At 41.6% G+C, this 23493-nt stretch overlaps 1 protein-coding gene and 1 long non-coding RNA gene across 4 annotated transcripts; one reads left to right on the top strand and one right to left on the bottom strand.

Moving 5' to 3' along the window:
* Window positions 1-5547: 5547 nt before the first annotated feature.
* On the bottom strand, window positions 5548-6999 carry LOC136370704 (uncharacterized). Its single transcript, XR_010745229.1, has 2 exons — window positions 6098-6999; window positions 5548-5822 (listed from the first exon to the last, which is right to left on the bottom strand). It is a non-coding gene; the product is annotated as an uncharacterized lncRNA (long non-coding RNA).
* Window positions 7000-7330: 331 nt separating this feature from the next.
* On the top strand, window positions 7331-23203 carry PABPC1 (poly(A) binding protein cytoplasmic 1). Of its 3 annotated transcripts, none has more exons than XM_066334215.1 (15): window positions 7345-8040; window positions 12616-12809; window positions 12902-13017; window positions 14651-14790; window positions 16026-16120; window positions 17650-17787; window positions 17883-17978; window positions 18408-18680; window positions 18826-18919; window positions 19089-19199; window positions 20158-20312; window positions 20746-20830; window positions 21000-21130; window positions 21427-21522; window positions 22762-23203. In XM_066334215.1, exons 1-14 carry the CDS (start codon window positions 7848-7850, stop codon window positions 21517-21519), a joined length of 1914 nt encoding a protein of 637 aa, XP_066190312.1. In that variant the 5' UTR covers window positions 7345-7847; the 3' UTR covers window positions 21520-21522; window positions 22762-23203. The 3 variants fall into 3 exon arrangements, 2 of the variants coding, with proteins under 2 accessions (XP_066190312.1, XP_066190318.1); XM_066334221.1 differs by having other exon boundaries at window positions 22744-23203; XR_010745228.1 differs by lacking the exons at window positions 16026-16120; window positions 18408-18680; window positions 18826-18919; ... (4 more) ...; window positions 21427-21522; window positions 22762-23203 and having other exon boundaries at window positions 7331-8040; window positions 17883-17942.
* Window positions 23204-23493: the final 290 nt, after the last annotated feature.

Genomic DNA, 23493 nt, shown 5'->3' with positions numbered 1-23493 from the left:
GCCACGCTCCCAGTCTGCAAAAACACCAGGTTTGGCCACAATAGGTTCCAACTGTAACCCCAAGTACTTTGGAAGCCAGAGGCACCACAAAACATACCTCAACAGAACAGTTATCACAGTATGTAACAACGGCAGCACCCTGCTCCCCACCTCACACAGGTAAGAGCTGTTATTACAGGGCAGTGGCTGATGGCCAGTCCTATCCCTTTGAGGCAAAAGAAGAACTTTGCTGAGGTGTCAGAAGTGGAGAGGGGAACAGGGTCAGCTCTGGCCACAAAACCCATGTCATGCAATAGGGAAGTGGTCTGGCTCCTTCCACAAGCAAGGCCCACAGTTTGGCAACACAATAAATTGAGCTGCAATGTCTTAAAATTGGGTTAAAGGCAGAAGCATTTACTGAAATAAACTCCTCACAGTGGAACATACTTGTCCAAACAATTGTGTTTGTTTAACTTAGATGAACAGGGGCTTTACGCAGGTTCTGTCAGCTGTGCCTCGGTCAGAGTTTCACAGCGTTTCCTACGTAGAATCTCAGAATATCCTTCAGGATATTGGAAGGGACCCACAAAAATCAATGAGTACAACCCTTGGCCCTACACAGGACCTTGGAGGTTTTATCATTTGTTTCTTTTTGTTCTCCATCTGCCCTTTTATCCTCCATGTCACCAGCTCCCTTCAATCACAGATCCCTTCAATCCTGTTTGCACCTTCTCTCTGCTATTTGCAGGTCCCTTGCTGCCTTGGTCATGTGTCCAAATACAAAATATGCTTGCCCAGATCCTCCTGCCACTGATGCAAAATCACACTGGAAATGGGAGCACAGCACAGAAATTGTGCTGGCAGGGGGAAAAGGCAGCCTGGCAAAGAGATTCACAAGATCCTTGGGTAGGTCCAGGTGAAGCCGATACATATCGACTAACATGACTAACATCGACTCAGTCAAGCCAGCAGAATCAACAAATTATCATTTAAGTATGTGTCTCCATATCCTGCACCCTCCTTCCTCAAAAACCATCCTGCCCATGCCATGCTGCCCCTGCAGACCCACGCCAGTGCTCAGCATCAGGCTGCAGGAGACAAACAGCGCAGCCCTGCCACCCACTCTGCCTCTCTGCCCTCCCTCAGTTTCACACAGGCCTGTGAATCACATTCTACATGAAGTCAGTTTCATTTTGACTTCTCCTCCCTGTACTTGGTTTTCAGATGGTCCCTGCAGTTTTCTTTGGCTCACCGTGTGAGCTGATATAATTAACCACAGGCTGGCAGGGCCTGCAGGGCTGCGCTAGAGGAGCTGCAGGCTGCCATCTCAGACCAGCAGGATTGCAGCACTGGAGATTACAGCCTACTGATTCAAAGGTGGCAGGACCACAGTAAAACAGTCAACAAGCCTGGACTGAGACCGGTGAGAAAACTTTAGGGCAAAGCATTATCCATGGAACACAGAAATTTGTCCTATATATGGGTAATCGCAAGTCACAATGAACAGCTAAAGGACTTTATCTGTTGAAATTGACCACAGCACCCTTTGCTATTTGGTCCTTCTGATTCTCTTGGCAATTGAATGACCTGTAGCTGGTTCAGTGAAAGTTCATGTTTTCTCTCAAGGAACACACTCTTACAGTACTACCATCACCCTTTGGTAAAGGGAACAGCCACACAAAATCCCCACAACACGAAAGGTCTGTCATCATGCACAAGGTGTGCACACAGCACAGCAGCAGGAGCTTCCTCTGGAACAGGGAATCACAGATTGGCATATGCTGGCACAGGAATCACTATCCAGTCAGTACACAGGCTAATTCAGCAGTGCCCATCTGAAGCAGATAATCTGTTCATGCCAGAGGTCACTCCAGTCTGACCACTCTCTGAGCCAGCACCACAGACCAGAACACGTTCCAATGCACACCCTGGAAGAGCAGCATGGCTGTTAGAAAAAAAAGTATTTTAAAAAGAAAAAAAAATATTCTGCAGTTCCACTGGGGATAGAATGAGAAGGAACTGCAAAATGGAAACTTGGGTCAGACATTAGAAAAATATTTTCCAAGTTAAAGAGAGTAAGACCCCAGAATAGACTGCCTTAGAGAAGACAACTGCCATTCTTCGAGGATTTATATGAAAAAGCTTCAAAGATCTCAGTTGGGATGATATAATGTTCTCACTTGGGGAGAGAATGGAACAGGTTACTTACCATGCTTTCTTCTGTTCCTACACCATTCCTCCCACCCCCTCCCCAAAATTCCACATCTTTAACAGTCTACAATCTAGGTGCTTGCATAGAAATATGGCAATAACTTTGTCTCCCCAAGTCACAACATTTAACAGTGACTGTGTGGCACTTCAAGGACAGTCAGGAACAGCAGAATGATACTCAAACGTTTTTGATTAGAGTACTTCAGTTCTTCAGGAAGAAATACTGCAGATACTGGTGAAGGGAGCAAGCCTCAGAGTTAACCAATTCTGACTGTAGCTAATAAAGGGCAGAGGGAAACACCAATCTGTTTTTCACAATACCTTGATTTGGTAGTTTCTTAGTGAGGGAGACGGATTGTATCAGGCAGAGTGAAATGGAGCAGAGGATGAGGCTTGACAGGAGATGGCTGTATTAGGGGCAGGGATGGAGCAGTACAAAGCTCAGTTGTGGGATGGAAGGAGTGAGAGTGAATTGTCAGAAGACCCAGAGCAGCTGAGCCTGTCCTCAGTGCACTCAGGACCGCTGGGCATGGACTTGCCCTGCTCCTGCATCTCGCTGTCGCTCTCCTCCAGAGCCTTCACAGAACAGCTCCTTGCCCAGCCCCAGCTCTAGTACCTCTTCCTCTGCCCATCCATCGTTCCAACCCTGACAGTACCTCCCAAGGCTCAATAATTAACCAGTTCTTTAAGTGAGGAGAGGGAGACAAAGTATACTTGAGGCAGTATTCCTGACCAAACCTAGTTCAGTACATTCCTATTTCCTCAGCTGCACTTGACATTGGGGAAAACAATCCCACTGCACAAACCTGTTGTTTTGTTTGCTTCAGGCACATTACAGAGTAATTAACTATTACCTTTCCCATGTCATGACTGCCTGAGAATGATGTTTCTTTCCCTGTTCTGTTGCCAAAATCATTTCTCCTTTTCAAGTTCAGTAAACAGACATACAGTTCTTTGTATGAATGAAGAATAGCCCCAAAAACAAGAGAGAAAAATGCTTCTTCCCACATTCAAGAAGACTCAAAATACAGAGCTCTGAAGTCTTGACATATCTTTTTTTCCCACTTTTTTTTTTTTTTTTTTTTTTTTTTTTTTTTTTTTAACAAATTACTCAGAACTTGGATTTGGCTGGGCTCAAAAGATTATCTAGCACTGAAAAGACTATCTGGACTAAGTAGGCTACCAAAAGCAAACAGTGTTATCGGTCAGGCACTTAGTTTGAAGAAACTGGCACTCCCCTTCAAAAGGTACGTGTTCTTCCTTATCTCTTTAACACAGACCATCAAGGTTTTAGCTTTCACAGTGCCATTTTAGCACATGGCAGTGCCCTGTAGCTGAACAGAAAAGGAAAATGCTGAAATGTGAAAATGAGCAGTTTCTGAACTCAGAAGCAGTGTGTATATTCTAAACAATAAGACCTTAACGATCAGCTGTGTTAATTTAAAAAAAAATCGTCAATATTAGCACTTTAGAGATACTATTTAAAAATGCTTCCTGTGGCTAACTATAAAGCAGGGTAAACAATAAAACCTTTTTTACCATCAGGCTGTGTTAATTAAAAGAAAATCTTTAATACTGGCACTTTACAGGTATTATTTAAAAATGCTCTCTGTGGCTAACATAAAGCTGGGTTTGCAAAATGTCCAACAGTTTAGTGCAATCCATCATGTACCAAAAAGTCCTAATTCCTAGGCAAGAGAGAAAATTTATTGAAGTCTGAATGAATTTCAATAACTTCCCTATTAGCCTAGAATAAAAACCAATTGCATTCACAAATCACAATACCAGTGCAAGAAAATAAAAATCTTTGTATCTGTTTAGAGATTTAAGTTACAAAGGATCTTTATTTAACTTTGGTAGAGCTTATGCTTAGACACAATGTATCTCTGAACTCTGAAATATTTCTCAATTGCTGTCAGTGAAAAACATTGTGTACAGTTCATTTTTTTCCCTATTTGTTTGTTATTCGATGAACACTGAGCTGAAAGGAGGCAACACATCCAGGCAGCTTATCTGGATTGCAAAAATACTTAAAAGATTTATAATTAAAGAATTATTGCCCCTCATCCAAAGCCTGTTGAACTGCAATTCCCTGAAGTGACAAGGAAACACTGAGTTGTATATTCTAGCTAAATCTCAAACCTGGGGTTTCAAAGAAGTAGTTTCTTCTAAGAAGGCCAACTTCTAGGCCCAGCCACCAACATGTAACACCTGCAAGGACAGGACACACACCAGGTCTGGGCAATAAGCCCAGCTGACAACACAGGCTCTCTACAGCAACTTTTATCAGACAGCATGTAGAACTTGAGAGCAGCAGAGGTAAAATGTATCTTGGAGAGATCCAGATGAGAATATCAGGTAATACTTGACAAGGGCTCTCCTGCCAGGAGTCCTCCACACCCCAAATCTTACTCAGGGCTCTGGACTGCAGTTCTGGTGGCAATCAGCAGAAGCAAGCACACAAACGTTCAGGTCCTTTGCAAGGCTTAATCTGAAATCACTAAGAGAATTCTGCAGCACCAGAATCTAAAGTTTAATGCAAATTCTGTGCCTGAAGCATGAAAGCATTCTTTCTTGTTGCCTTAAAACACTTAGGACACATCCTGAAAAGTCAGTTTGTTACAGGAGGAGGACAAGATACTTGTTTTGGGCACCATCAGAGGGGCTATACCTACCTCCTACTGTGACAAGGCTTTTATCTAAAGTCCCATTTGCTGCCTTGAGGAGGGCACTGGGAAGGGAATAGACAGTAAAACTCTCATTAAATTAGATCCTTGTTTCAGGACAAAGCTAAAGGAGTGCAATCCATGAGGACAAGACTCAAGAATATATTACTTTGCTGAAAGAACAAACACTGGACAAGTTTGCTTAGAAAACTACAGTGCTTTTGAATAATAATTTGAACTCTTCTGGATATCCATATAAGGCTGAGAGTGTATTTTTACTGCCTTAACCACATTTAGTGTTAGAAAACTCTGAAATCATACTGTGTTAAGAGACAAGATCACCAAAAAAATCCCTCTCTGTGCTGAACAAAGCTTGCAAATTTGATTCCTTAAATTGGGTAAAAGAGAAATACCTTACCATGCTCTAGGCTCAATCTTGCCATTGTCTGGGAGTGCCAAGGGTAGAAACAGAGCAACTTAACTCACAAGAATGAGTAGGAACATGCCAAGGGAAGAAAAAACATGTAATAATATGACCAAGTGCCAACAACAGAAAAGTGTGAAAGAAGCAGCAGCTGTGAAAAAGGACAGTTTGGGGAAAGGAGACATGGTGAAGAACAAAACCACATAAGGACAGGAGAGACCGGAAACAGTACACAGTACATCCTAAGGAGGGCATTATAAACCAGTATTTAAACGAGAGAAATTTTATTTTTCTCTAAAAATCACCATCTAGATTTTAACAAACACATCAAACCTCACTATAAGGCACTGCTGATGCTGGCCATCTGCTGTACTCAGCTGACAGAAGACACCACTGCCACCTCAGGATGTATTCATATGTCAGCTGCTTCAGATTCCAGTCGGTACCTCAATTTAAAGGCAGGGCAGGGTGGATGCTGAACGATGTCACACTTTGCCATGGAACACACGGGGAGATGCCAGCTCTGCCGTGGGTCTGGTCACCTACAACAAGAGCAACGAAACTGCAGAAGATGCTGAGTGCAAGTGGAATCTTCACACTTGACAGCAAAATTCCACAAGTACTCCTCCCTACGGCTCTACTTAAACCCATAATGGCAAATGTGAGTAAAAGAAAAATAAAACATCATACAAAATATAAAACAAGAAAACAAAACAAGATGCAAAACTGGAGACCATTCTTTTTCTTTATGTTGAAACTGTAGAGAACAGTAAGAAAACAGTGAGAAAAACTACACTAAATACAAAAGAGCAATTACCTCCAAGACTTCTGTAAATCCATGATCTGGCTTCCTGCCTTACACTTGCATTAATGTTTAGTGTTTAGTACAAGCGCAAGTATTTGTACGTTTGTTTAGCAGGAATGAAGCACATTTTATTTATTATTTTGTGAAAATCTGAAACATATTTAATTAGCTGATAATAAAAAGCCCCATAGAGTTCTAACTGGTAGGGAAATATTTTCCTTCCTCCCAAAACGATGAATTTTTTTTCGTACTAGAGAGGCCAGCTAAAAATAAAATAAGGTTTTTCCAAAGTCCACGGGATTGCTTTGGTGTTTAAGGAAGTACTAGAGGCAGCACTTTGTGCCATGGTGTAATTGACATGGTGGTGTTCAGCCAAAGGCTGGACTCGATGATCTCACACGCCTTTTCCAACCTAATTCGTTCTGTGATTCTGCGTGTGATTCTCCCTGAGAAATTCTGTATACGGCACAAGGCACGACACTGAGCTGCCAAGTTTCCAAAGGCACGTTTGGAATGCGGCCTTACACCACCTCCCCAAACTGCCCGGGATGACGGTGGTCACCTCACCCACCCACAGAGCCGCAAAAGGATGTCCAGTCAACTCCCAACGCCCTTCAACCTACAGCCCGAGCTTCTTTAGCACAAATCACAGCGATAAAACACGCCTAACTTAAGGAAGGACCAGAGTAGAGCCTAAACGCTAAAGCCCGGGTTGTTCCCGGCCTAGTGACAATATTCCTCGGGGAGCCGCACCACCTCCAAACTTTCCTCCGCCGCCTCCCCTCGCTCCGTCCCCGCGCACGCGCCGAGCGGCCGCGCGAGCCCCGCCCCCTTCCGGGCCGGAGCGCGCGACCTGCCCTCGGCCAGCGCGGGGTGGGGCGCGCGGAGCTCGCGAGCGAGCCGCTAACCCCCGCCCCGTGCCGGCCGTTGGTCCGCTCGGCGCGCACGCGCCGTTCCACGCGCCCGCCCTCCCCCAACGGCGCACACGTGCGCTCCCTCCCGCGCGTGCGCCCTGCCGCCGAGCCGCCTCCACACTCGCACCGCCCCCCGTGACGCCGGGCGGGCGCAGGCGCACTGTCCGCGCGGCCGTCCTCCCGCCCCGCCCCGCCCTCGCGCGTGCGCCGAAGCCGCCGCCCCGCGCCAGCTGCCGCGCGTGTCCCCACCCCCGCTCGCAGATGCGCGTGCGCGGTGCGCGCGGCGCGGTGCGTGGCGCGCAGCGAGGCGGGGGCGGGGGGGCGGGGCGGGTATATATAGAGCGCGGCCGGGGCGGCGGCCGCCCCCTTGTCCCCCGGCCGCCGTCGGAGCTGTGTGCGCAGTGCGTGTGCTCCGGACCATCCGGACACGCCGGCCCGGCCCCGCAGCACCATTTATTACTAAAAAAATATTTAAAAAAGCCAAAAAAATCCAAAAATCTTAAAAAACCTTTCTAAAAAAAAATCCTCTTTTCTCATCCAACCTTCCCGACAACCTTTCTGCAAACGGCCGGTTTGATATAAAATAACCCGGTGAAGCGAAGTCCCCGGACCCGGCGCAGCCGAGAGGAGACACACAGCGAGCCCAAACCCCACCGAGCGCAGCACCCGCGGCCGCCAGCACCACCCGGCCCGCACGGAGCGACCCGACCCCCGCCCGTCCATCCGCCGCACCCGCCGCAGCCGTTGAGTCCGAGCGGCCCCGCGCCGCCTTCGACGGCCCCGCTCGCACCGACCGCCGCGGCCTCCGCCTCGTCAGCGCCCCCCCCGCGCCGGGAGACGGCGGCAGGATGAACCCCAGCGCCCCCAGCTACCCCATGGCCTCGCTCTACGTGGGGGACCTGCACCCCGACGTGACCGAGGCCATGCTCTACGAGAAGTTCAGCCCCGCCGGGCCCATCCTTTCCATCCGCGTCTGCAGGGACATGATCACCCGCCGCTCGCTCGGATACGCCTATGTCAACTTCCAGCAGCCCGCCGACGGTGAGTGCCGGGCCGCGGGCGCCGGCGGAGCCATGTTTGTCCCCTGCCCCCCGCCCCGGCCGCCGCCCCGCATCCATTTTGCCGCCCGGGACGGGGCGGACCCGGCGGGGCGCGGGGGGAAGTTGGCGGCGGGGCCGCCGCTCACACGCGGCCCGGGCCGCCCGCGCCTCGTGGCGGCCGGAGGAGCGGGAGGGAGGCGCTTCCGCGGATCGAGAGCGGCCGCGGGGCCCCGGCGATGGGCGGGGGGAGCCCCGGGGCCCTGGCGGGGCTGCCCTCGCTCCCGAGGAGGGGATCGTGGATGGGTGTGCGCGCGGCTCTTCACGTCCGTCCGAGGGGAAGGGTAGCTTAAGGAAAACATCCCAGTCGTTAGCACCTTTTAATAATCGCGCAGGAGCTGGGTGTGTGTGAGTGCGTGGTTAAAAGGCCGGGAAAAGGAAGTAGGGCGCACCGGCGTGCCTGGGTAGTTTCACAGGCGTCCAGGCCGAAGCGTTTGTTGAAACACCATGGCAGGTCTGTCACGTGCAGGGAGGGCATGGAAGTACTCGGGCCTCCTTGTGCTTCTTCCTCAGGAGCTGGAGCCCGAGCTGTGCTCTCGTTCCTGTCTCTTCGCAGTAAAGTCTCTGACGTCGTTTCTCCCGAGTCGCGTTTTTATGAAACTTGTTTTTTCACGAAGTATTGCTGCTTCTCTAAAGTTAATCGGTAGAGAAACTTTCTCTGTAGTTTTATTCATGTTGGGAAACACAGTATGATCCATTTGGAGGCTGTTTCACTAAAAGAACCGAATGTGACTGGTTCTAAGTTTTGTGGAGTCCAATTAAAAAAAAAAGTAATTGGCTAACTAGAAGATACATGATTTAAAAGCAGTGAAGTAGACAATTTTCTATTATAATGGTTTTATTTTCAAGAGTTTGAAAGTTAGATACTTAAATTACAAACTTTTCAAGGAATTAGATTTAACTGGCTTTTAGAATTAGCTTTAGCATACAGCCATTATCAGATCAGACTTTGGTGTACCGATGGTATCTGTAACTAGTAAAAGTTACTGCCTCTTCTTAATAGGCAGATACTCCACCTGTTATCAGCTCTCTCAGTTCAGAGGGCCTTTGATTCATTCAGCCATTCTTTACGATGAGACGATCTGAATGCTTGTTTTGATATACTTTGTTTTCATTAAATAAAAATGTACAGTTTCTCAGAAAAATAAGGGGTTAGCACAGGTCAGTACTGTGATATAATAATGTCAGGGCATAAGGTGAAGGTGATTCAAATGCTGCTTCTCCTTAGTATTGACAGAGTTCCATAAGGGCTGACTTTATCACTGTCATTAGTTGAGCAACCAGTGCATTTTGTGACTTGGTTTGTAATTTGTCAAATGTGGGAACAACTAGAGCTTTTTCACCTGAGCAGTGCTTAACTCAGTTTTTGAATATGCCTCTTAGAAAGGTGCTGTTACTCCAAATGGTATTTCTCAGGCTTTGAGAGACACACATAATTTAATCTAACTAGTCCAGTTCAGCTAAAAGTATTTCTCATATTTATCAAACCTCTATCTCACACATATCTAAAACCAGTTGCTTAAAATGAAACTTCTGTGGTGTTGGGTGACTATATTTTTTTCAAGATTTTCAGAATTTTACATTCTTGGCAAATGCCTAGAAAGCATTTGCTGGGGGCTTTTTATAGGTCATTATGTCCATTTACAGAGACCTTGAAGTAGGAGTTTTGAGGATGAATAGTTATTAAAATCATCCTGGTTTTGTTTTGCTTCCAAACTGAATACCTTTTATGGTTTAGCCGAACTTTTAGCTACATCTCAGGCTATGCCTGTTGAACAGCTAGTAAGAGCTACCTTGGATTTTGAAAAATGGCTTTGAAGGTGTGCTTTACATCAGCTTGACACCAGCTGTCTATAAATGAGGGCTCTCAAAGCTCTTTTAAAAAACTAATTAGGCCTGATGACACATGTGTGAGGTATGCACACGTTTCAGAGTTGTGACTTCTCTGAATTTGAGTCATAGTCTGGAGTAAAACTCGGGCAATCTTGTTTAATCACCAAACTAGAAATATTCCTGAGTAATCTGAAACTGCATCAGAATCCTTTGGATTTTTAGAATGGTTATGTTTCTAGAGGTTTTTTTTTTCATTTCATAGCTGTTGCTGTTTACCTTTAGCACAGGGTGGCATTAAGTGTATATTCTGAGTGATTTTGAAATTGTTTAAGTGGACTGTCCAGTTGCTCACGACTAAAATGGGAGCTGGTGAGTCATTCAATGAGAGCTCCAGCAGAATCAGCAGAAGTACTGCCCGGGTAGGTGTGTCCATTGGTAACAAGTTCGCTGCTGAATGGAGCTGCCTCCTGCAACTGGCACAGACTTTTATGACTGAAATGCAATGAAAGTGAGCCAGTTTCACTCGCTGGGAATTTTAATGAGTAGTTTGTACCTGGTTGTAGATAGAGTCTAATAATTAATGTATTAAAGATGTACCGTGGAATGACAACGTGGTGTTGATTAGGCAGAAAAACTTAAATTTCTTGTACTTCTGTTCCAAAGGAGAGATGAGGAAAGCTGTTGGAGTTTCCATGCTGTCCTCGTGGAGAAATTGCACTGGTCTAAGACACAGGTTCACTATTTGTTAGAGTGGTAATGTTTGCAAAGGAATCATGGACCCATTCTCAGTCAGATGGTTGAGAGATTTGTCTAGGAACACACATTTTTGAGGAGTATCAGGATTATTCTAGAAGCAATTAGCATGAATTAGAAAAGGCTATTTGTAGTGAAGGAAGAAAGCCTGTTACTACTACTTCTGGAAATAATGAACTGTTTGTTGCTGGCACGTCTATTGGTGTTGGCAGTAATAGTTCTAATGACTTCCAGGGCAGTAGTGAAGTCTTACAAGTTTCTACTGTGGCCAGTCTGATATCCACAGGTTGTTTTTCTCTTTTCCTTCTTCTTTTTTTTTTTTTTTATCTCCTCCCCCCGCTTTTGTAGTATAGCGCTTTCCAATGATTTGTATTTCTCATGAACACTATCTAGGTTGCCTTTTCTCTCCTGCTTAATTTATATTAAATATTTTCATTTTATATTTTTGAAAGCTTTATTAACTTATTTAGAAGACTGGCATGTAATTTTTGTGGCTTCACTTTAAAAATGTTGCTGAGTTGCTACTGTCATGTGAATATAGTAATAGTGTCAGTAATCTTTTTCCAATGATAATGTTAGCTGTCCATCTCTTTAATGCCTATGGATGTCTCTCAGAGAATGTAATCTTCAAATTTATTTCTAATCTGAAAATGTCACAAGAAAGGATATAAAACATGCTATATCATCTGAATCCCAGGCTCACTGCAAATTTTCTTTGGCTATGATGTGCAACAATATGACTCAAGACAAAAACAGCACTTAGAGAACAAAAACATCAAATAAAGGTTTTCACCATGTGATTCGCCCTTGGTCTTCCCAAAAAAAATCATAACTGAAACAGTTGCTGGTTTTAAACTATCACTAAGCTGATTTCAATTTTGTTAACATCATACTGTTCTGATACTTGCAAATTACAGTGAAGTGAGTTAGTAGCCATGGGTGTGACTTCAGGTATTTATTGGGACTTTTTTCAGTGTTCTTCCAGACTTACAGGAACAGGGATGAAAGGGAACTGCTGTACTTGAGGACTATTACTCTTTTGTGCTTAAATACACAAGTTGAGTTAAAACATCACAGACATGTCTAGTGGCTTTGAAGGGACATGTGAAAACTGAGCAAGTCTTGATACTTCCCCATCTAAATATACAGGAGATTTTACATGCCGGATTTGAAAAGTTAGTTATGGAGCTCTACTGGAAAAACTACTCCATTGCAGTAACAAAACCTGGTTTTTACATTGCCCTGGTTTGCTGTTTTAAAGCTTGCTCCTTCATTGAGCTCATATGTATTTTATGCATGTATCATTTCAGATTCTCTGAACTAAGTATGTGCTAGTTTTGAATTTGTTCAAACTGTCTCTTGCCCACAGTTTCATCACAGATATTTTTGGTAACTGAGGAAGTTGTGTGCAATAGCTGCCTGAATGAGGCTTGAACATCCACCTAGCAAAGCAATTTTGTCAGTTTAGGGGTATTGGTGTTGTAGGTGTTCTTGTGTTTATATTTGCAAAAGGGCTTCGTATAGGGACAAGAAGTTCCCCTAAAAGCACTTTTATTGACACAGTATATGTCTGTGTGACATGGGAGAAGCCAGCTGATTTTCACAAATGTTAAAACTTTGTAACAGCTGCCACTTGCTGCGTTTTCTCCTGTCACTGTACCATCTTTTCATAGATCTAGATTTATGGGCTGGTTAGATTTCTGCAGCTTTCTCAACTGACTTGTGCTACTTCTGAAGTGCAGCTTTTGCTGATGAGTTTTTGCCAGTTCTTCCTTATATGCAACAGAGTATATTGGAGGCTTGGGTTTTCAGCTTCCTGATGGTGCTGGACTTGAAATAGTAAAAATATTATTTAAGAACTGTACTTCAGCTGGTATTTGTGTGCTAACTAAGGTAACTAGCATTTTCTACAAATTCCATAATGTTTTTGCAGCTGAACGAGCTTTGGACACCATGAACTTCGATGTCATTAAAGGCAAGCCAGTGCGCATCATGTGGTCTCAGCGCGATCCATCTCTACGCAAAAGTGGTGTAGGAAACATCTTCATCAAAAACTTGGACAAATCAATTGATAACAAAGCTTTGTATGACACGTTTTCTGCTTTTGGGAACATCCTGTCTTGTAAGGTCAGTGGAAAATAAAATGTATTGACACACCAACTCCTCAATTTATGCTGGAAACCTTCCATGGGTATTACAACAAGGTTTTTCATTAATAGGTGGTGTGCGATGAAAACGGATCCAAGGGTTATGGATTTGTACATTTTGAGACACAAGAAGCTGCAGAAAGAGCTATTGAAAAAATGAATGGTATGCTGCTCAATGACCGCAAAGTGTAAGTACATAAATAAGTATCTTGGGATCAGCAAACTGAAATTCATTTCACAGCAGACAAAGATTTAAAAGTTTGCCTGTGAAAGGAACGTTGTTCTAAAAATTTCTAATTTTAAGAAGAGGTAGTGTTTTAGTGGTAAGGATTTTAAGAATTGTATCACCTGCCTATTCTAGAGGCAGTCTAAGTTCAAAAAGACAAATCATGGACTCCAGAGGAAAAAATCATTGTATTAATTGTCTTACAAGCCAATACTGTAATGAAGATTCGGGATCTTCCCTGGTTTTCTGATCTTATTGGTCTGAGATAAAGTACAAGCCATTGAGTATTCTGAGTAATACTTCCTTTATAAGAGCTGTGAGATAAGTGTGTTATCCATATTTTGTAGTCAGCTGATACTTAGAGTTACAGTTACTTGGCACCTAAGAGTGGTCAGATTAGACCAATATTTTTGTATGAATGTCTGTTAATAGGCATATCTAGGGAGTAGAACATAAAACTTAGAGAAGCATAATGTTTTAAATGTTATCACTGTTCTACATTGTAGGAAAAAAGTTATTTGGCAACTTTAATAATATTTAGGCTGGGGGTAGTGAGTGCCTCACAGCTATGCCTAAGGGATCATTATTATGGTGTTTGATATAAGTGCAAAAAAAAACAGCTTTCTAAATACTTTGAAGAGGGTTTGGGAAAAGGATAACAAAAATCAGCATCAGGTTACCATCATGATTATTTTTCTATGTAGAAATTGATAGATCAAGACACATACAGGGAAAACATACTTTTTGAAACTTTAGTTTTCCTGCTTGTTCTGTTCATATTGTGGATGTTTTTATTCAGTGTCCATTGTTACACAACCTTAATAAAAATGGTCATCATACAATAAGAGCACAAGAGTAAAACATATCATGAGAGTTAATTTTGCTTTGAATTTCTGTTCAGGCTAATCTTCTAGAAATAAAACACTTCACTCACTATTAAAATCTGTTAAACACATTGCATTCCATTCTTGCTATACTTGATTGCTATAAATTAGGTGAAATTGTCAAAGTTGAAAAATTACTGAGGTACTGGGTGCTCCTGTATCGCATTTGCCAAATTTGCAATTATCAAGTTAAAACGTATGATAAAATTTGAAAGCAGGAGTCTGCTGCAGTCAGAAACCAGTGTCAGCCATGTACAGTCTGTGCTAGGGCATCTCCTTGGGCTGCAGCCTGTTATGTTCAGGTTCTGCTCTTTTTCTCCCAGTATGAACTAACTACTGGTGTTCCTAGCCAGTTTGCAATGGTATTTGACTTAAGAGCAAATTGCATTATTTATTCCACTATGCCTAAAAACAAAGTCTTCGATACAGGCTGGAAGGTGTGTTAGGCCATTTTGTAAGTGTGAACAATCTCACCAATGGCTTGAAAGGGTTTCCTTGCCTTGTAAACTGGGATAAACATGCTGGTGTAGCAAAGGACAGTGGAATTGTTTTTCTGATTGAGTTTTATCATAAATACTATATCTAAAGAATTTCATAGATATAGTGAATGAGACTGATTAAGAATAAAATACTATGCCAGAGAATTAAAGTAAATTTTTGAACCTTGAGACACTTGCTTTAATCTGTATTACTCTGTCCTCCTGTTACTAGATTTGTTGGAAGGTTTAAATCCCGCAAGGAACGTGAGGCAGAACTTGGAGCCAGAGCAAAAGAATTCACCAATGTTTACATCAAAAATTTTGGAGAAGACATGGATGATGAGAGACTTAAGGAACTCTTTGGCAAGTTTGGTAATGCCTAAATGTTTATATAAACACAAGTGAACTTCAGTTTACTACATGTGTTTTATCTGTACAGTGCCTTGAAATACAAGGAGTCAGGACTGTGTGATGCTGATGTAAAAATGTAGTAAAGGTTACTTAAAAGTTGGTACTGAATTTCAGTTTCAGATTCAAAAGTGCAGTTATATCTGAATTTTAAATAGGCAGAATATCATATTTAATCCTGCTGTCAGAACTGTTTTCAGTAATCTGAAAATGGTGTGTCTATGGGTTCTGCAGTTTTTTTGAAAGTTGTAAATGGAAGTGTTCTCTGGTTTAGGACAGATTGGTTTTATAGATGCACCTATGGAATGTCTGACAAATGAATTTACTATGGCTTTCATTGACCGGCAGACTTGCCTCTGTTATTTAGTTGCATTGTGGTGGTTGACCTAATACTAAATTATAAAGGACTATTCCAGCACTAAGCTATGAGGCTCTGCCTTGATCCTCAGTTACACACAGGGCAAAATTGTGGCGGATATATGACCACGATGTAGTAATATACATGATGAGTTATCATCAAAATAGGAAATGGCGAATCCCCTAATGCCATTGCAGGTTGTTCATGTTTTATTTTCAATCTCGCCTCTTTTTTTAAAAAAATTATTTTCTTTCCCTTATGCTTTTGCTGTTGGCCCGTGGATATTATGTAAAGCAAGGGAAAGCCTGGTACAAGAGTTACCCTGTAGCCGCCTTTAACAGCATGTGCAGGAAATTCCTTTCTGGTCTTCAAGTATCTGGAGCTGAAACAGTAGCGAATTTAGCTGCTACAGCTAAATTGGCTACTTCCAATTGAGCCTGTGAACTGCAATTTTTCAGAGGTTGTGAAATTGCTGAACTAGGATGGCCTTTCACCAGGATAAACAGTAAAACGTTTACATAATTGCAAGGCCTCCCTCTGGCTTTTTCAGTACCTGCTTCAAAGGGTGGAGGCACTAATACTTTTCAAGTGTCAAAATTTTTAATAATAAAACAAATTTCATTCACTTTAAAGCGAAATTTTGGTTGAAAGTGCAGTAGAAAAGAAATTCAGCATGGTGGACTTCAGCCATAGTGGGAAATTAGTAATTTCATATTAATGGGTGACATTTACTTGATACTGGTGCAGTTAAATAAACTAAATACCATCTTCTAAAGAGGCTGTTCAAAAGGTGAGAAAAACACACTGTATATGAAGCATAAGTATTTCATTCCCTTTCTAGGTCCTGCTCTAAGTGTGAAAGTTATGACTGATGAGAGTGGAAAATCCAAAGGCTTTGGCTTCGTTAGTTTTGAAAGACATGAAGATGCCCAAAAAGTAAGCTTTTAGACTTAATTATAGGAATCCTGTAACTGAGAAGCAAATATGTTTCATTGAGTCATTAAGTTTTTTTAATTGGTCAGGGACACTGCAAAAAGAGGTGCTTGCTCCCTGAATTACTTAGTAGAGTGTCTATCATTTAGAATGCTTTCCTATGAGCAAATGTCAGGTGGTCTGAGAAGCCTATTAAGTCAAGATACTATGATACAGCTGGAACTGGTGTAGAAATAGGGAATCTTGAATAATTTAAAAACCTGTTGTAGTTGGGCTTAAAGGTCTCAATGATATTTGGACTCTTGCATGCTGAGCAATATACAGCATAGTAAATTACTACATCTTTAAGTCATTGGATCCAATTCAGTTGCACAAAATGTTTGTGCAAGGCAGAAAATTGCGTTTTCAAACTGTAGCTCTGCAAAGTCAGCAGGAAAGCTACTAGTTTTATAAAGCATGTTTGGCATAGCTGTGAGAAAATAGTCACAGAGCCCTGTGATGTTGCTTTTACTCCGAGGGGTAACTTTGGAAGAAGGGTCCTTTTTATTTGTTTGTATGTGTATAATATGCCAGTATGCTGTATAACTTAATTCTTTGCCAACTGGTTGCTTTGATATGTCAGTTTACTGTGACAGCAGGGACATAGCATCAGGAAAAAAAAAGCAGTACAGAACAGATCATGGCAACAAATGAAGTTTGCTTTTCAAAAGGCATTTTGGTGATTTGTCAGTACAGCAAGTGTACAAATGAGAGATTAGAACAAATCCTGTCTGCCTTAACATCTACATTTTTCAGTTTTCCATACATTAATTGATGAATAGTTTCTCTTGCTGTAGTCAGAATCACATGTTGGGTGTTTTAAATAACATAAAATTCCAGTATCTCTGTAAAAATGTCTGATGGCTTTGATCATAAACACACACAATAATCTGGTGAGTTCTGGTTTTAAATTAATTGAGTAAATATGTAAAAGAGTTTTTACATCTGAAGAGTTGTAACTCAAAACAGTATGAAGGAAAAAAGTTCATATTTTCATACTTCTAAGTATTTCCTTAATGAAAGACTAAAAATGAAAAAAAAAAACTGTACATGTAATCTGTAGCTTAACATTTAGTATAGAAAGATCTGATAGATACTACAGTTTCAGGTGTTACTTGTAAAGACAGAACTAGATGAATTAAAGCTTTCCAACTTAATTTGCTTACTTTTCTCTGCCATTAGCAAGAAAAGGCTGGAGAAATAGTTCTTGCAATTTGAGTTTTTTCCTCCAGCTTCATATTAAAAAAAAAAGGTGGTTTGCATCCCTTGTGACTTGTCTCTTCAACAAGACAGAAGCATACTTGGATGGCAGTTTTCATGTTATCATAAGTGGGCAAGTCTTGGGGTATTTTGTTTCAATTAGGGGTATTTTAGGATGGATTAGCTCTTTTTCTAGAATCCTTATGTAGCTTTTTATATTTGAATTGCATTTTTTTTGTGTCTAAAAAATGCTGGAGTACAAAGCACTCCTAACTTGTTGTTTGTTAATGAAGGCTGTAGATGAGATGAATGGGAAGGAGCTCAATGGAAAACAAATCTATGTTGGCCGGGCTCAGAAAAAGGTGGAAAGACAGACGGAGCTGAAGCGCAAGTTTGAACAAATGAAGCAGGACAGGATCACCAGATACCAGGTTCAATTTTCAATCAAGAGGGCTAACTCTGTTATATGATATTTTGAGATTTACACAGAATGCTTGATTTTAAAAATAACAACTTCTTTTCTTAGGGTGTAAACCTTTATGTGAAAAATCTTGATGATGGGATTGATGATGAGCGTCTCCGAAAAGAGTTCTCCCCATTTGGAACAATCACTAGTGCAAAGGTAAAGTCAATAGATTGTGCACATCTGTTCTCTGAAAATGAGTAGTGATCTGTCACCAAAGAAAAGTGAATTTCATTCAGTAGCAGATGTGATCCACTGTAAATGTGGGCATCAGCTTTCTTGATTATTTTACATGTCAGGTTAAATGCCATATGATCATCCTTTCTTGAAATAAATTAAGTAGTGAGACTAGTGTAAGAAAAATTGTCTTTCCAGTGCAATATTGTGCTCATTATTATTTCAATGAGATTTTCATCACTATTCAGGTAACAGTTAGCTATTAGTTACACAGTAATACTCAGCTTTATAAAATACTCTGTAAAACAAACCTGTGGTCTCACTTCTAGTATGTTGAAACAAGAAACTCATGCAAGCTGAATAAGTATGACACAGAACATTTAGTTTTAAAACTAAATTTTGTACTGACAGGTGATGATGGAAGGTGGCCGCAGCAAAGGATTTGGATTTGTATGCTTCTCGTCACCCGAAGAAGCCACCAAAGCAGTCACAGAAATGAATGGTAGAATTGTGGCTACTAAACCATTATATGTAGCTCTAGCCCAACGTAAGGAGGAGCGCCAAGCTCATCTCACCAACCAGTACATGCAGAGGATGGCAAGTGTAAGAGCAGTACCTAATCCTGTAATCAACCCCTACCAGCCAGCACCTCCTTCAGGATACTTCATGGCAGCTATTCCTCAGGTACGTGTAGAGATGAGGAAGTGAATATTTTGTACTGCATATAAAATCTGCTTAGATTGAACAGTAAATATAACTGTTAGCGTATGTCAGTGATTTCAGCATGCCCTTCACAGACTAAGTTAAGTGATGATGTTGTGTTTGGCAGACTCAGAACCGTGCTGCGTACTATCCTACTAATCAGCTCGCTCAACTTGCTAGACCTAGTCCTCGCTGGACTGCTCAGGGTGCCAGACCTCATCGTAAGTCACTTCTTTACCTCTTTCCAGTGATTGCTGTAAACTCAGTAGTAGCATTTACCTTTGCACTTTCAAATACATTTTCATGACATTGCAGTGTCAGTCTTCTGTTTGTCATGTTGTCACCACTCAATGTTTCAGCAGGTAACAGTTTATTTTTTCTGAACCACAGCATTCCAGAACATGCCTGGTGCTATCCGCCCAGCAGCACCCAGACCACCGTTCAGTACCATGAGACCAGCTTCTTCCCAAGTTCCACGAGTCATGTCAACGCAGCGTGTTGGTGAGTTTGATTTATGCAAAATTTAAGTATTAGGCTTCTGTTCTAATTTTGCTGGTTCAGCATGATATTGCAAAAGAAGCATTTCTAAGTTTAATATCACATGTGATATTCCTAATGAGTAAGCTAATATCACCTTTTAGTAATTGCTTTAAATAATGTCCCAGCAAAGACTCCAGCTGTGATCCCATCTCTTCAAGATAAAGCACTTAATTTTGTGTGCACCTCAGTAATACTGTGTGATGGCTTCTGTCATTTCTAAACATAGTTGCAGCAATTGTAATTATAGGTTGCTTGTAGAAATATTGAGATGATACAATTTTAGCTCTTGCTAATTTTTTTATATTTCACATATACATATTTTATTATTGTGAGCCAGTATCATGAATGCAAAATCTGCACATCACTGAATGCATCAGAATTGACTGTAATCATTGAATAGTTTGTGTTGGAAGGACCCTTAAAGCTCTTGTAGTTTAAACCCCCTGCCAGGGGCAGGAACCCTCCACCTAGACCAAGGTACTCAGAGCCCCTATCCTGGCTGGTCTTGAACATCTCCAGAGACGAGGAGTCCACAACCTCTCTGAAGGCATAATTCTCCCAGAATATATCAGACAGCCATCTACTTCCTAAAAGTATCTTTTTTAGACTAACATAATGTGCTCAGTAAATCTAATGTCCTTTAGTTTATAATGAAATTGTATTAATACTCAGAGGACTTTTTACCATTTTTTTTCAAAAGCACGTAAAAAGAGCAATTCATTAACGAAGTGACTGGAAAGTAGCATCCAGTAAATTTCAAGGTTTGAACCTTTGTATGTGACCAGTGATGTGACAGTTGACATTACTGCTAAGATCAATCGGTAACACAATACCTAAATTAGGTATTTGATTCAACTTGGTTTGTTGGGCAAAATAGTTATAATTACTCACCTATGGAATCCTGTTACCATTTTTTCAGCTAATACATCTACACAAACGATGGGTCCACGTCCTGCAGCAGCAGCTACTGCGGCCACTCCTGCTGTGCGCACGGTACCACAGTACAAATACGCTGCAGGCGTTCGCAATCCTCAGCAGCACCTCAACACGCAGCCGCAGGTTGCTATGCAGCAGGTGTGTGATCTGGGGAACTGCTCTGGGCTTTCACTCATGTTCTCTGCAGAGGAAGGTGGTGAGGATGATGGGAGAGCAGTTCAGGCTCTGCATCATGGCAGTAGAGTAAAAGCACTACTAGGGAGTTAAGTATATTTGAAGTTCACGTGGGGACAGGACGTGATCCTGTGTTGCTTCGTACTTTTCAGTTCCCTCATACCTTAGCCTGAATTCTTGTGTTTGCTCCTCACTGGGGCAGTTCCTAATAATCTTCAGTATCATCACTCAGCTTTAACTAGTAGTATTTGATTAAATAGACGTAGTTGTTAATTTCATTGGTGTTTTTGATACTGTAGGCATTGTGTATGCTGAGTTGTGAAATACTGTCTGTTTGAAGGTGGACCTAATTATGAGCCACGGTTTAATTTTCAAATGTTGTTAAATTCATTTGCAGCCTGCTGTCCATGTGCAAGGTCAGGAACCCTTGACTGCTTCCATGTTGGCTTCTGCCCCTCCACAAGAACAAAAGCAGATGTTAGGTATGTACAGGATACCTTCCTCTATGCATTGTAGCAAAAAGACAGTTAAAGTACACTTTTTTTCAATCTTAAAATGCTGAGCAAATGGTTTTAGCAGTAGAACAAATTTGTTTCCCCTATCACTTAAATTTAGGCTGGATTTGACCCTGATTAACTTTTTTCTCTCTAGGTGAACGTCTATTCCCCCTTATTCAAAGCATGCACCCTACTCTGGCGGGTAAGATCACTGGTATGTTGCTGGAGATTGACAACTCTGAACTCCTCCACATGCTCGAGTCTCCTGAGTCTCTTCGTTCGAAGGTAGGTGGACTTTTGCCTTGCACTGGTTCCGTAGGTGGTTATGTCTGCACTGATCAAACACTTGTTCTTGCTGGCACAGTGGAGTAACAGCAGTGCAGTGGTGGCTCACGGCAAGAGTAACCTCTTTCAGAGGGTGACAGTGACTTACCGTTGCATGAACTGGAATTGAAATGTTCTCCTTTTTCTTTCCAACAGTGCAGGCATTGTTTATATGTATAATTTCCACTGTATTATTAATGTAAATATACAGAAATTGCTAAGCTTCCCTTAATTAATTTCTTATTTGTATTTAACAGGTTGATGAAGCTGTAGCCGTACTACAAGCCCACCAAGCTAAAGAGGCTGCTCAAAAGGCAGTTAATAACCCCACTGGGGTTCCAAGTGTTTAATAAGTAAGTTTGGCCACTGTAGTTCCATAGGTTGACTGGGGCAAGTCTTTGTCCGTGGATTTGTAAGCAGCATGTGTCCAAGCTCTGTGCCACGTGCAGCCAGAGGAAGTAGCAGCTATGGTAAACTTCTGTGCTCACTTGGTTAGCAAAGGCTGCTGATGTGTCATTGTTTCTAGCAACACATTTAGCTGGAATTAGTTCTAGGCATGTGTGCAAAAACGGGCAATTCTGTCAAATGCTACTATTCGTACTATTGAGAACAACTTGTGGAATTGAAATAAGCTTAAAATGGTACTCTAGCCCCCTTCTTCCTAAGAAATTAAAGCGCTTATTTACGCTGTAATCCGTATATACGTACCAAATGCTAAAATTTTACAGTAAGTGAAAACTAAACTATACATTGTCTTGATTTCACATTTGGGTGAATTTAATGTCAGTTAAAATAGTGGCTCTTCTTCATTGCCTTCTGTGGGGTTGGTATCCTAATTGTGCATGACAGAGGCAAGTGGTTAGTACCTCAACAATTTTGACAGGGAAAAATGGGAAGTTGAGGATAAAAAGGAATCTGTTACCTCCTCTGTCTAGGTAGGTTTTGCCTGTGAACTTGCTTTCTACATTTGTAGCTATCATTTGGGGTGCCTGCTTTAATACTTGATCGCATAAATTTTTCCTTTTTTCTTGGTATTTTAATTTCTGCAATTTTCCTTTTGGAGGCAGAATTTGAGTCGTGATTTTTACACATTTCTGTTTGCTGTTTGCGCTTGCTTTTTCTTTTTTTTTTTTTTTTTTGCTAGTGGCACTTTCATAACAGAGATGAGTGCTGAATAGGTTCTCTCCCCTAAACTAAGATGCCTGTACTTTGAGACCATTACTTTGTCTGCTCCGTGATGTTTTAGTAATTAGATATTGAAAATGTTGCTAGGGTGGTAGGTATTTGATGAGCCTTCAGTCTGCTGACCTCAAGAGTAGAGGTGACCTGCGCTCAATCACAGTAACACTGTGCTTCAAGTGGTGCTGTCTGAGGGACTGTCCAGTTCTAGAGTCAGTGTTGTCTTGCCAAAGATCAGAGACTTTTGAAAACTTTTGTGTCCCTAAAAAGCGGTAGGATCTCTTGATATTCTGCTTCTAAAGAAGAATCATTGAAACAGTGAAAGCCCAGAGTGCTGCATGGCATACAGTAGTAGAAAACATAGAAGGTGCTGCTTTTGTTTTAAAACATAACAGTGTTGTTTTTCTTTGCAGAACTGTCCGGGACTACAATCTAGAACTTCGCTTCACCGAAGAAAAAAAAAATCTAAACATGGAAAAACTATTAAATATTGAGAAAAACATTGCAAAATATAAAATAAATAAAAAAAGGAAAGGAAACTTTGAAGCTTACGTACAGAGCAACGCCGGGGCTAGCAAAACAAATGCTAGTCCTAGATTACTTATTGATTTAAAATTTAAAAAAAAATAGTAAAATAAAAAATACAAATTAATGTTTTATAAACCCAGGGGAAAAGAATTTTCAGCACAGTACAAAAATTTAAAGCATTCCTTTCTTTAATTTTGTAATTCTTTACTGTGGAAAAGCTCAGATTATCACCACTGTTTTAGTTGACAGTGAGAATTGATAGCTGAGCAAAGAAACGTAATTTGGATTATAAAATTCTTGGTTTAATAAAAATTCCTTAAACACTGACTTACTTGTCATGGTTTCTTTTGTGCAGTGTCCTTTTTCATTAGCTTGTCCTCTGGAATGCCAAGTTAGAATCCCACTCTACTATGTTCCAGTGGATTGTAGAGAAGATAAGCTTACAGCTGTAGATTGTCTTCTAAATAATAGAAATGGAGGGAGAGGGGAAGTGTTTGGATTTTTTAATAAATTGCTGCTTGATCTGGATCTGGTCTAGTGTATAATAGCACAGAAATAATTCTTTCTTCACTCAGGGCTTATGGGGTCTTCAGGTCAGTTTGTGCCCCTAAAGGGGC

The sequence above is a fragment of the Sylvia atricapilla genome, chromosome 1 (genome assembly GCF_009819655.1).
Source record: "Sylvia atricapilla isolate bSylAtr1 chromosome 1, bSylAtr1.pri, whole genome shotgun sequence".
NCBI lineage: Eukaryota > Metazoa > Chordata > Aves > Passeriformes > Sylviidae > Sylvia > Sylvia atricapilla.
This window is presented reverse-complemented; position numbering and strand designations above follow the sequence as displayed.

Coding starts and splice junctions, on each gene's coding strand:
- PABPC1 (XM_066334215.1), top strand. CDS start 7,848: ATGAACCCCAGCGCCCCCAGCTACCCCATGGCCTCGCTCTACGTGGGG. Junction 16,121..17,649: donor GACATGAAGATGCCCAAAAA/GTAAGCTTTTAG, acceptor TTGTTAATGAAG/GCTGTAGATGAGATGAATGG. Junction 17,788..17,882: donor ACAGGATCACCAGATACCAG/GTTCAATTTTCA, acceptor TTCTTTTCTTAG/GGTGTAAACCTTTATGTGAA.